Source organism: Musca autumnalis, unplaced genomic scaffold, assembly GCF_047663935.1.
Source record: "Musca autumnalis isolate F117 unplaced genomic scaffold, ASM4766393v1 scaffold_3, whole genome shotgun sequence".
Lineage (NCBI taxonomy): Eukaryota > Metazoa > Arthropoda > Insecta > Diptera > Muscidae > Musca > Musca autumnalis.
Window position 1 is genome coordinate 173,093,129 of NW_027411866.1, and position 12,778 is coordinate 173,105,906.

The following is a 12,778-nucleotide window of genomic DNA, read 5'->3' on the forward strand; positions in this document are numbered from 1 at the left end:
CTGCAATTTTTGTCTTTAACCTTTAAAGTACCCAATATGAGGGAACCTGGCATGTGGGGGCTATTCCAAAACGCGAACCTATATTGAAAATATTTTGTACATATGTTTTCTATCCGCTGAAAACCCAATATACCAATTTGCATCAAAATCGATTGAAAAATGAATGTAAAACGTAAAAACGGCAGCCACCGTTACATGAGCGCTACAGGAAACCGCGGGTCTATGTGGCCCAATTTGAGCCCCACACTGTCCACTAATAAAAGAAACATTTGTGCAAAATTTTAGGAATCTACACCTTTTCCTTTAAAAGTTATTAGTAAAGTTCCGCTAAAGTGCTCATATTTTGCAGTGTGGAACGGGAACAAAATGTTTTTTTTTTAAATTATAATTTTTTTCTATAAATAGCCACTTGGAGAAACCGGGTTTTCGAGATTCTAAGAGCCATATCTCTGGATCCAGAGAAGGTATCACAACATATAGCACCATTTTGGAAAGGTTGAAGTGGGAGCTATAATCTGGCATACATTAAGCGGGCACCCATAATGGGTCCATTTTCGACTTTTTGAGGGTTTTATGGAAAAATCCGGGTCCAAAAATCAGTTTTTGGGTTATATCACGTGACCACTTGTTGGATACGTATTTCCATAAGCTTTCCAATGATACCCATTTTGTGGCAATCGGTTCAGTAGAGCCGGGTCCAACCCGTGTTTTGTGCCAGGACTTTCGGGTCCAATAACCGGGTAACCGGGTCCGTCCCCCAAGAAAATTATACATTTCCGTGATCAGCACAACAATATCTACTTCTAGAAAAAATTTCAAAAAAATCGGAGAGTTTTTACTAAACTAGAGTTAAGCCGGCATTCTTTTTTGCTCAATGCTCATATCCTAAGTCAATCTTTTTTGTCATTTATTCAAATTTCAAAAAATTCCGTTAGATTTGTAAGTAAGATTGCAAGTTGTTAGTTGGGTATTACCCTTTAGCCTTTAACACAACAGTCTTTTACATCACGTTTTCCACTTTTTCAATACCCATATTTCTGTCAAGATTGTTGATATAAATTTGAAAATTTAAACACATATTCTCAGATACTCATACTCTAAAAATTTTAATTAAAATTTGTAAAAGAGGAGTTAGGGGTGGTTAATCCCTTGAGTCTACAATACCATTACTGCTATCCATAATTTATAAAATAATATACCTTCTTATCTTTGTTAATGTACTATTTATTTATTACTTCTCTCCTAGACAAAGACGTCCCCGCCCTTTAACATAAAATGGAATTCCGCAAATATAATGTAAATGAAATTATAAATAATTTATTGAAAAAATACAATACATTATTAGATTGTCCGGTGAAATTTCATGGCGATTATGGTGGACAAAAGATACAACAATTTATCGAATGTATAAAATCGTATAAAACAATAAAATCCATATCGGATGAACAAGCCCTGGGAGAATTGGGCTATTTATTAACTGATCATGCATATTCATGGTGGCATAGAAGAAAATGTTTTTTTACAACATGGTCTGAAGCAATTACGGCTTTACAAAATCAATATTGTCGCCAGAGGCCAGCATTTCTAGTTTATAAAGACATATTTGAGCATAAATATGAAGATTACACTAAAGAAACGGATTTCATAGATGATAAATATGAACTACTAACAGAACTGTCTGATCCAAAGCAAAGTGAGAAAAATAAATTAGATATGATTTTTGCTTTATTACCGCAAAATGTTCAAACAAAATTGGAATATGGATATATTTCAAGTGTAGCAGAGTTAAGAGAACAAATTGTTAAATTAAAGAAAGATAAAGATGATGGTGCAAAAAATTACACTTCACCACCAACAACAAATGAAGCGAGTGAAAATAGTAACACCACCACTGTTAATGGTATGGAAATTGTTGAACCAAAAGTGGAACAAAATGTTGCAAACAGTGAAACAGAAACATCCAATGTAGAAAATAGTGAAATCAATCAAAGCGAAAGTGGCACTGAAGTTATGCCACACACAATTTGTATTGAAAATGATAAGGATTCAATTATTAAGGTCAGACGTACCGAAGATCTTATGGCTGAAGCTGTTATTAAAAGTGAGAATATTGACCATGACGACGACACCACTATGACAGATAAACAAGAGGAATTCATACATGTAAATCATCAAGAAGAGTCAACAGCAAGTGAAAATCGAAATTTTCAAATAGACCTCGATATAATGGATCAAATTAATACAATTATTGATGAATCCGAAATGAATTGTGAGAGTAATCAATCGCTACACCATACTCCGATTATGTCTGTACAAGAAAATGTAACAAATATAACTATTGATTGTTCACTTAACGGAGAAACAACTATGCATGCTGAAGTTTCGAAGAATCCTCATCCAGTTGTTTCTGCCGCAAATAGTCCAACTCCACAGAAGGCAATACGGGTTTGTAGTTATTGTTATAAATATAATCATGTGGCACAATATTGTTTGAAAAGGAAAAAACATATGCAATTATTTAAATATAAATTACCTGCTAGGGAACGGAAGATGGAGAACATTGCCAACAATGTCAATAATAACAATAACAACAACAGCAATGGTAATAGTTGTGATATTGAAGCCTCCGTTAATAAAACATTATCTAATGAAACTACAGCAACAACATATACACAATTTTCAAAATTAACTTCAAATCAAATGTCTGCCTCACTGTTTACGTCTGCACAAGAAAATGCAACAAATAAAACCACTGTTGTTTTACATAACAGACAAACAAATATCCCTGCCGAAGTTTTGAAGAAACCACATCCGGCTGTTGCAGCAGCAAATAATCCAACTCCAAATAAAGCAAAGCTACGTTGTAGTTATTGTCGTAAATGTAATCATACCATACAAAATTGTCCGACAAAGGCAAAACATGATCAGCTACTTCCAAAGAAATCTCTTTCTAAGAAAAGTAACAAGGAGGACATAACCAACAATGTCAATAATAATAACAACAACAATAGTAATAATGATGATGTTGCAGCTTCCGTCAATAAAACATTATCTAATGCCGCACCAACATCATTTTCTACATCAACTTCAATGCAAATGTCTGCCTTAATAACTACTAGTGCAACAGGCATAACCATACAATCATCACCAACAATTATGACTTGTGTTAATGCCGCAGCTACTCCTCCAACAAACCCCGTCGTTTCGCATAATAACTCCTCATTGTCTCAAAATACATCAACAACATATTCTCACATCACAACAATGTCCTCAAACCCACCTACACCAAATGCTTCATTAACAACGAAACTAATACCACCGATTGATGGTCCCGGCCTAAGCAAGCTTTTAGCAGCAAAACTGCGAAACACCAATGGTCCCTCACCGAAGTGTCATCAGTGTGACACAGTGGGTTTTTACAAAAGTATCTGTCCAAATTGTAGTCCTATATATAATTCTAATCAGCAGTATAAATAATTTGAATGTGTTTTTGTTTTTTATTTATTTCAATTCACATTTACCTAGTCTTTCGACCTTAAGGCTGCATACTATCTGGTATGTGATGAATTTCGAATCGATTTGGTATGAAAACGATTTGTCCAAAACGAGTGAATTGTATTTAGATGTGATGGGAACCGCATCGAATTTCAATTTCATTAAATTCCCATACACAAAAAACGGACTAGTGATCCCGAATCTCCAGCTGAAAGCGACATAAAAGACTTTTTGTTGTGGCGAAGGCAAAAGCCGAAATAAAATTTAATGGAAAATATAATAAATGTGTGTTTTTATTTAAATTGGCCTATATAAGAGCTTAGTGAGGAAACTCTTGTGCTATAACATGATGAGAACTACTAACAGCGCATAAAAACATATCTTCCAATTTGGAGAAAACACAGATGTTAAAAGTAGATTTTTTGTTCTGTGCTTTTTTGTATCAAAATATCATGTATTTTGTTAACAAAATGTGCCAAAAATGAGGAAAATAAATGTTATTTTATCCTTTTTTTTCCCGTTCTTACATTTCAAACTTTTTCTCATAAAAAATCTATCCAAATTTATTACATCGTTTTTGAAACGAGAAAAATAAACGATTACACTGGTCAACAGGACTTTTGTTTCAACCGAAGTTGCAATTGTTTCTAGATGAAATCGGCGAGTTATTTTCAAATCCGGTCCCGGTTTTTCTCCATCAGCTCTTGTTTTTGAGATATAGCTCAAAATCTGTTTTTACGAGTTTAACCCAGACTTTCGTTATTTTCGGATACAAACAAATATTTTTGTGGGGTTTTTCGACATTAATATATTAAGGAGATGTTGTACGCTCGATAAAATCGTTTTTGAAATAGTTATGGTGAGTATATATAAAAACATATAGAAAATATATGACAGACCTTGCAAAATTGCATATTTTAAGTACTTTAAGCTGTAATTACGTCATCGGGGGAAGTCATAGGATCTTCATATGGTACTCCGGATATGCTTAGGGTGTCTACTATATATTATCCAGTATTCAAATGTATAATATAAAGTTCATAGTCCCCATGATTCGGCCATAACCTAAAACTCGCCATGAATCACACGTCTTTTTGATCAATTTTCCATAGAACAAAATGGAATATGAAACCGATATCGAAAACAATTCGATGTCGGAAAATGTACATGCATCACACCTGCAGTCGTTTTTGACTCGTTTTGAGCTCGAAATCGATTTTCATCACATACTTGTATGTTATAATGTTACGACTAACAAAAATTAATATAAAATTAAGTAATAATAAGTATTTTTAACTACTCCAAAAAAATAATAATTTCTATCTTTAGAAACGGGGGTATAAATATAAAACAATAATAAAAATATCTATATTTTTTAAATATTTTGATTTAGCTAGAAATATGAAACAAAGTGGTATTTTATGCAAGCAAACGATGAATTTTGAACTACTTCAATAAGAAACTACTTAACATTTTTTTATTAAATTATTGCAAGTTTTCGAGTCAAAGGAGACTTTTAAATGAATTTTGATTGCAAAATTTAGTACCAATAAAACGGATTCCTCGCACTTTTATGGGAAATCTGTACAGGGGAACCTGTAACCCCTATAGGGCGCGTCCCCAGGTGGCGGATAGGGGAATGCTTCCCAGATATGGGTGGTAGGACGGAAATCAAATACGTCCCGCGGACCAACAGGTTGCTGCGTCTGTCCTTAAGTAAAGCGGCAGCAAACAGCGTCTGAACTCCATGAGGAGCGGCTGAAAACTAGATGGAAAACTGTAAACCCTTCAGAAGGCAACGGGAAACCCCTGGAGTACTATCCCATGAAAATCATGCAATTTATGAATATAAATAATGAACGGCCCTCAGTCTCCGGCCAAACGAGGGTGCTAAGAATCCCCGGAGGTAAAACAAAAAATAACCTGAATATTGGTACCTGGAACGTACGAAGCCTATATGAATCTGGAAAATTAGCTAACACCATTAATGAGATGAATAAACTGAATATTGATATACTTGGAGTTTGCGAAACATGGTGGCCTGATAATGGAGAATTTGCATCTCAAAATGTCAAAATATTTTACTCAGGAAACCTGAATAGAACTCATAGAAACGGAGTAGGTGTCATTTTAAAAAACCACATAGCACAATGCGTAACAGGATTTGTACCAAAATCTGACAGAGCAATGCTTATAAAGTTAGAAACAAAACCCTTAAAACTAAATATTATACAAGTATATGCGCCCACTGCAGACAAGAGCAAAGAAGAAGTGGAAGATTTTTACGAAGATGTAAAATACCTAATAAATATGACAAAACCCCATGATATAACTATCATCCAAGGAGACTTTAATGCCAAAGTTGGACAAGATATTGTACCAGGCATAACAGGCAAATTTGGACTAGGCGAGAGAAATGATAGAGGTGACAGACTTATTCAATTCTGTCAAGAATATGGGCTGAAAATTACAAATACAATGTTCTGCTTGCCAAAAAGAAGATTGTATACCTGGAAATCCCCTCAGGACAAACCAACAAATATAATACGGAACCAGATAGATTATATTTTGATCAATAAACGCTTTTCTTCATGTGTAATGAAGACATCCACATATCCAGGGGCAGATGTTCCATCGGATCATATCCTGTTAATGACAAAAATAAGAGCAAAATTGAAGAGAAACGCAAAGAGAAAAACACGTGGAAAACTCAATACTGGAAAACTGGAGGAACCAAGGGTAAGGACAAGAATGAGGGAGATCATTGATCAAGAATTTAGAAAAATTAAAGCTGCAGATAGTGAACAGATGTGGAATTCTGTTAAAAATACGCTAAAATCCATAGCGGACAATAATCTAGGAATCACAACAAAACCACAAAAGAATGAATGGATGACAAAGGAGATACTAGATCTGATGGAGGAACGTCAAAGACATAAAAATCGAAACTACGAATTATATTACGAATTAAATAGAGAAATACAATCCGCAATCAGAATTGCGAAAAATAATCTCATAAACAGGCAATGCCAGGAGATTGAAAGATTGCAACAATTAAATGACGATTTCAATCTTCACAAAAAGATCAAAGAAATGGCAGGTGTATACCGCAAATCAATACCTAAAATTCTATACAATAAGGAAAATGAACCTATTTTTGATATATCAGAAAAGATGATAATATGGAAGGAGTACATAAAGCTCCTTTTTGCCGACCAGAACCGATCAACATATGTGATGATGACGAATGAACCGCCAGAAGGAACATCTATAACCAAACAAGAAATTGAGTCAGCAGTAAAATCCTTAAAACTTAAAAAAGCATGTGGTCCTGATGAGATTCCATCGGAAATATTGAAGTTAATAGACGGAGATAACATTAATATCCTGAACAAGCTATTTAATTACATATATGAGACCGGGGAATACCCAAATGACTGGCTGAGATCAAAGTTTATAACTATACCAAAGAAAACACAGCCGAAACACTGCAGTGACTACAGACTTATCAGTCTAATGAGCCATGCATTGAAGATTTTCCTAAAAATAATTCATGGGCGAATATATGAGAAGTGTGAAAAAGTTATGGGTGCTTCCCAATTTGGTTTTAAGGAAGGCATGGGAACCCGCGAAGCTCTTTCTTCCCTACAAATCCTAGTTGAAAAATGCAAAGCTGTTCAAAAAGATGTATATATATGCTTTATTGATTACGAAAAGGCTTTCGATACAGTACAGCACGACAAGTTAATAGAGATTCTTACGTCCATTGGTATCGGGCAGAATGAAATTCGATGTATAAAAAGCTTGTATTGGCATCAGACTGCACATGTCGACGTAAACGGAGAATGCACGGAAGACATAGTAATATCAAAAGGTGTCAGACAAGGATGTATATTATCCCCCTTATTGTTCAATGTATACTCCGAAAGAATATTCCAAGAATCTATCAATGATGTCAAAAAAGGAATCCTGGTTAATGGTACTTTTCTCAACAATATTAGATATGCCGACGACACAACCATACTAGCCGATAGCATTGCAGGGCTGCAATACCTACTTACTAGACTAACAACGCACAGTGAAAGATATGGTCTAAAGATAAATATTAAAAAGACTAAGTACATGGTTATTTCCAAAGAAAATATGAGTAATCAAACACAATTAAAAATTAAAGATATGGACGTGGAAAGAGTACATAGCTTTAAATACCTCGGCGTCACAATAAATGACAAATGGAACATTTCAAATGAAATAAGAAGCAGAATCGAAATGGCGAGAGAAGCTTTTGTAAAATACAAGAAAATTTTTTTAAGTCATGATATTACTATAAAGTCAAAACTAAGATATCTGAAAACATATGTATGGTCTGTTTTGCTATATGGAGTCGAAATGTGGACCCTGAAGGCAGTTGACATGAAAAAACTTGAAGCTTTCGAGATGTGGACTTACAGGCGAATTCTCAAAATACCATGGACCAAGTTTGCAACGAACAATGAAGTACTGCGAAGAATACACCAAGAAAAAGAGCTTATACGTACAATAAAGAAACGAAAAACAGCATATCTTGGACACATCATGCGAAACAGCAAATACAAACTACTCCAAAACATCATCCGATGCAGAATAGAAGGCAGACAGTCCAGGGGAAGAAAAGAGAAGTCTTGGATTAACAATATTCAGGAATGGACCGGCATAAATGATGCCTCAACTCTACTCAGCAGGTGCAGAAATCGACAATCTTTTGCCGAAATAATAAACAACTTATAAATACATATAATCACTTAATATAATGTAATATATTTTATGTAATTGCACTGATCGCCATAAATTCGTAAAACGAATAGGCAAATAAAGAAGAAGAAGAAGTACAGGACATGTAACAAGTATAATAATAGAGTAGTTTTATGAAATTGCAGTATTGGGGAACTCGATCTAAGAACCCCTAGTTTCATGCACAACTATAAAGCAACTGACGTTTCGGAAGTCAGCCTTTGTTACAAAAGTTTGAATAAATCTGCAACTAATAATTTATGGCGGACTTCCGAAACGTCAGTTCCTTTGTATTCGTGCATAAAACTAGGGGTTCTAGTATGGAACTCGACCTAAGAACCCCTAGTTTCATGCACGAATACAAAGCAACTGACGTTTCGGAAGTCAGCCAATCTCAATATAATTTTTTTCATAAACTTTGTATGTTAGATATGTTAGATGGCTTTTATATTAAACAGAACGTCTTGTTCCATAAGCCGAACTAAGAATAGATTTTCAAACGCACCGATCTTTTACTTTACTTCTCCAATTTTGGATGCCATGTTCTGTGATATCTTCTTCAACTTGGTCCTTCCATCGGACGTCGGTATTCACCGTCAACGCATATTGGTCCATAAATCTTTCGAAGAATTTTTCTCTCAAACACACCAAGTTCTGCCTCATCTGCTGTCGCAAGTACCCATACATAAGTACGGGTAGTATCAGTGTCTGGTAGAGCGTAAGTTTTGTTTGACGAGAGGTGGTTTTACTTTTAAACTGTTTACTTAGACCAAAGTAGCATCAGTTGGCCAATATTATTCTTCTCTTCATTTCAAGGCTTATATTGTTGGCTTTATTTATGGCGGTGCCGAGATAGATAAAGTCATTTACTATCTCAAATTTATAATTATCAACATCCACAGTTGGTCCGAGTCTACTGGACGACTTGCGTGTTGATAGCATAAACTTCGTCTTATCGCCGTTGACTGTAAGACCCACTTTGGCAGACTCTTTTTCAATTTTTGCAAAGGTGGCTGTTACGCATCGCTCTGATCTACCTATTATGTCTATGTCATCTGCGTATGCAACATTACATCTTTATTGTATATCGTGCTGTTTTTGTCTCTGGCCGTATATATATTCGCATCTCGTATGACCTTTTCCAGTAGGATATTAAATAGGTCACACGATAGACTGTCACCTTGTCTGAAACCTCGTTTTGTGTTGAAAGGCTCGGAGAGTTTCTTTCCTATTTTAACCGCTGATCTTGTGTCAGCCAATGTCATCCTGCATAGTCGAATTAGTTTTGCTGGGATGCCAAACTCAGACATGGCTTGAAACACCTTCGCTCTAATTGGGCTGTCGAATAAGTGGTATGTGTCGATCTGCCTTTCGTGGGTCTTCTCCAATATTTGGCGCAGTCTAAAGATTTGGTCAATTGTCGACTTACCAGGTCTAAAACCGCATTGGTATGACCCGATTATTTCATTGACCATGGGTTTTAACCGTTCACACAGTATGCTCGACAACACTTTGTATGCGATGGGAAGGAGACTTATACCTCGGTAATTTTCACAAACCGTTTTGTCTCCTTTCTTATGTACGGGACATAGTAGGCTGAGGTTCCAATCGTTGGGTATGCTTTCTTCCTGCCAAATTTCGCAAATTAGCTGATGCATACTCCTTACCAGCATTTCGCCACCGGTCTTGAACAATTCGGCGGGAAGTCCATCAGCTCCTGTTGCCTTATTGTTTTTCAGCCGATTAATGGCTGTTGTAACCTCGCTTTGGATAGGTGGTAGACATTCAACATTGTCATTTACGATTGGTTCTGGGGTATCTTCATCGCCATCCATATTCGATACCAAAAGCTTCATAAAATGCTACTTCCAGATCCTCAGTACGCTATCTGTATCAGTTACCAGATTCCCTTGGTCATCTTTGCAGGAGAATGTGCCTCCACCATATCCTTCAGTCTGGTGTTTTACACTCTGGTAAAATTTTCGGACTTCATTCTGACTCCTGAACATCTCGAGTTTCTCACGCTCTCGTTTTTCTCGCTCCTTCTTCTTTATCCTGAAAATACGCTTTTCCTCTCTCCTCTTCTCCCGATAAGTTTCTTTCGTTCTTAGTGTTGCTACTGAATGCAGTGTTGCTCTATATGCCGCGTTCTTTTCTTCTGTAGCTTTACGACACTCCTGATCGTACCATAAATTTTTAGGTGGATGTTTTTGGTACCCAAGTATGGCTTTTGCGGCAGTCTGAAGGGAGTGGGCTATTCTTTGCCAACGTGCTTCTACATTATCGGGACATGGAGTGCTGTTTTCCAGCATGCGAGTCAGTTGAGCGGAGTAGGCTTGTGCTGTCTGTTGTGTTTGCAGCTTCTCGACATCCAGCTTCCGTCCTGTGTTAGATCGCACTTTTGCCGCAACATTAAGACGAGTGCGTACCTTGGCTGCTACAAGGAAATGGTCCGAATCGATGTTCGCACCTCGAATCGATCGGACATCTAACACACTGGACGAGTGTCTTCCATCTATCACAACATGATCAATCTGATTTTTTGTTTTTGTGGGAATCTGGTGCTGCTCACTACCATGTTCTTTGCCGCTGCAAAATCAATCAGCCTCATTCCGTTGTCGGATGTTACCTCATGAAGGCTGAATTTGCCGACCGTGGGACCGAATATATTTTCCCTTCCAATTTTAGCATTAAAATCTCCTAGAACAATCTTAATATCATGGCCAGGGCAGCGGTCATATACTCTCTCTAGGCGCTCGTAGAATATATCCTTGGTCTGTTCGTCTTTCTCTCAAGATTTTTAAGCCTCCGGTTTACCATGAATCCAACACCTAGCTCATGCTTCGTTTCATGGCAGCTATAATACATTGCGTAATCGTTTGTGATCTTTACGTCTGCCCGATTCCATCGCACTTCCTGTAAGGCGATAATATCAGCATTGTACTTGTCAAGTACATCCGCCAATGCGTAAACTGCACCTACTCTGTAAAGAGTCCTGACATTCCAGGTGCAGATTCGCAGATCATGGTCCTTAATACGTTTTCGGGGGTCGTCAACTTTAGAGGGGTTTGTTTTTCTTATTTTTCTTTGTTTTTTCATAGTAAGCTGTTTTGACGGGGTGAGTTACTAGCCCAACGCCCAACCCAAGTTTTTATCGTTCTTATGGGTGAACGCGCGGCACATGTTAGCTCACTACTTTTAACGGGTGTTAAAGGCATCTCCCTGGTGACACCACGGGGAGGTCAGTGTCCACTTGAGATGAAAGAGGGACCAAGATAAGTCCTGGGTTTTGCCATGTTAAAGCCGGTTAAGACCGTTCCTTGGTATCATTCATCCCCTACGTCACCCTTCATAAAGTTTGGACATTGTATTATTTTTATCCGACATAATACTGATAAGTAATAAATAAGGTAACGGAATGTTTGAAAAATAATCAGAACATTTGTTTTAATTCGAATATATTTGTTTGTATTTGCATACATATGTACACATGTAAGTTTATTGATACCTAATCTTGTATCCATTTATTTATATGACCAGACAGTCCAGAGTAAATTACCCTCAGCCCAAATGTCTCTGCTTGGAATAATCACTAAGGATGATGCAAACCTGAAAGAGGTGGGTGTCTTTTGCATCGTTTGTGCGATTACTGTTCCCTTCGAAGACGTCTAAAGGGCTGTTTACACCATATATCAATGTCATATGAGCTGTCATATCTTTCATCCATTCGACATTCTCTATGTTTGTCAAAATTGACGTCATCCATACAACTTTCAATTTGTGCGTTCATACCTACAAGTGTTATTTTCGTATGACATAACCTATAAATACAAAAACAGCTGTTTTTGTCATTGTTTACATTTATTGTTGAGTTGCAAATTTGGTCAAATTTTAATTTTGGTTGAAGGAAAATGAATATCTAGCATGTTTGTTGTGGTAGAATAGGTTTGGGGTTATAGAGGCATTCATGTTTTTGCCACAAAGCAATTTTCCAAGACTGCTTCTTTCGAGCAATCGATCTGAAAATAACATTATAAACACCCTTTATTTACTTTTCTAAATATTTTAATATCAATAACTTTCCATTTTCTTTTTTAATTTTAATTAATTTAAGATTTTGTTTTTCTTTTTTTTGAGAATGCCAGAAAACAGCTGATGAATTTATGTTTACATACGAGAATGCCGTATCAAATAGAGCGCTCCCTAAATGAAAAATGTACATATGAGTTGCCAAATCATTTTGATAGATGAAAATTTTCATAGTGGTCACACTATGTGTACAACATTCGCAGGTAGAAAATTTGACATCTCATACGACATTGATAGATAGTGTAAACAACCCTTAAGAGGTAGTTTACACTATCTATCAATGTCATATGACACGAAAAAAAAAACATTCCATATCTACCCATGGATGCAATCTGGAGACGTAGTTTTTTACATTTTTGCTGGTGTGGACCCACAGGGTAAATGGCGTAAGGAAAATCTCCAATATTCCACATATTAGCGAATA

At 36.3% G+C, this 12,778-nt stretch overlaps 1 protein-coding gene across 2 annotated transcripts in view; it reads left to right on the top strand.

Moving 5' to 3' along the window:
• The window catches only part of LOC141398209 (uncharacterized), a 49,221-nt gene extending 45,442 nt beyond the window's left edge, over nucleotides 1-3,779 (top strand). For both annotated transcript variants that reach the window (XM_073975442.1, XM_073975443.1), the window contains exon 2: nucleotides 1,247-3,779. In XM_073975442.1, the coding sequence (XP_073831543.1) occupies nucleotides 1,276-3,477 (2,202 nt within the window). In that variant the 5' untranslated portion in view covers nucleotides 1,247-1,275 and the 3' untranslated portion in view covers nucleotides 3,478-3,779. The remainder of the gene's footprint in view (nucleotides 1-1,246) is intronic.
• The last annotated feature ends 8,999 nt before the right edge of the window (nucleotides 3,780-12,778 follow it).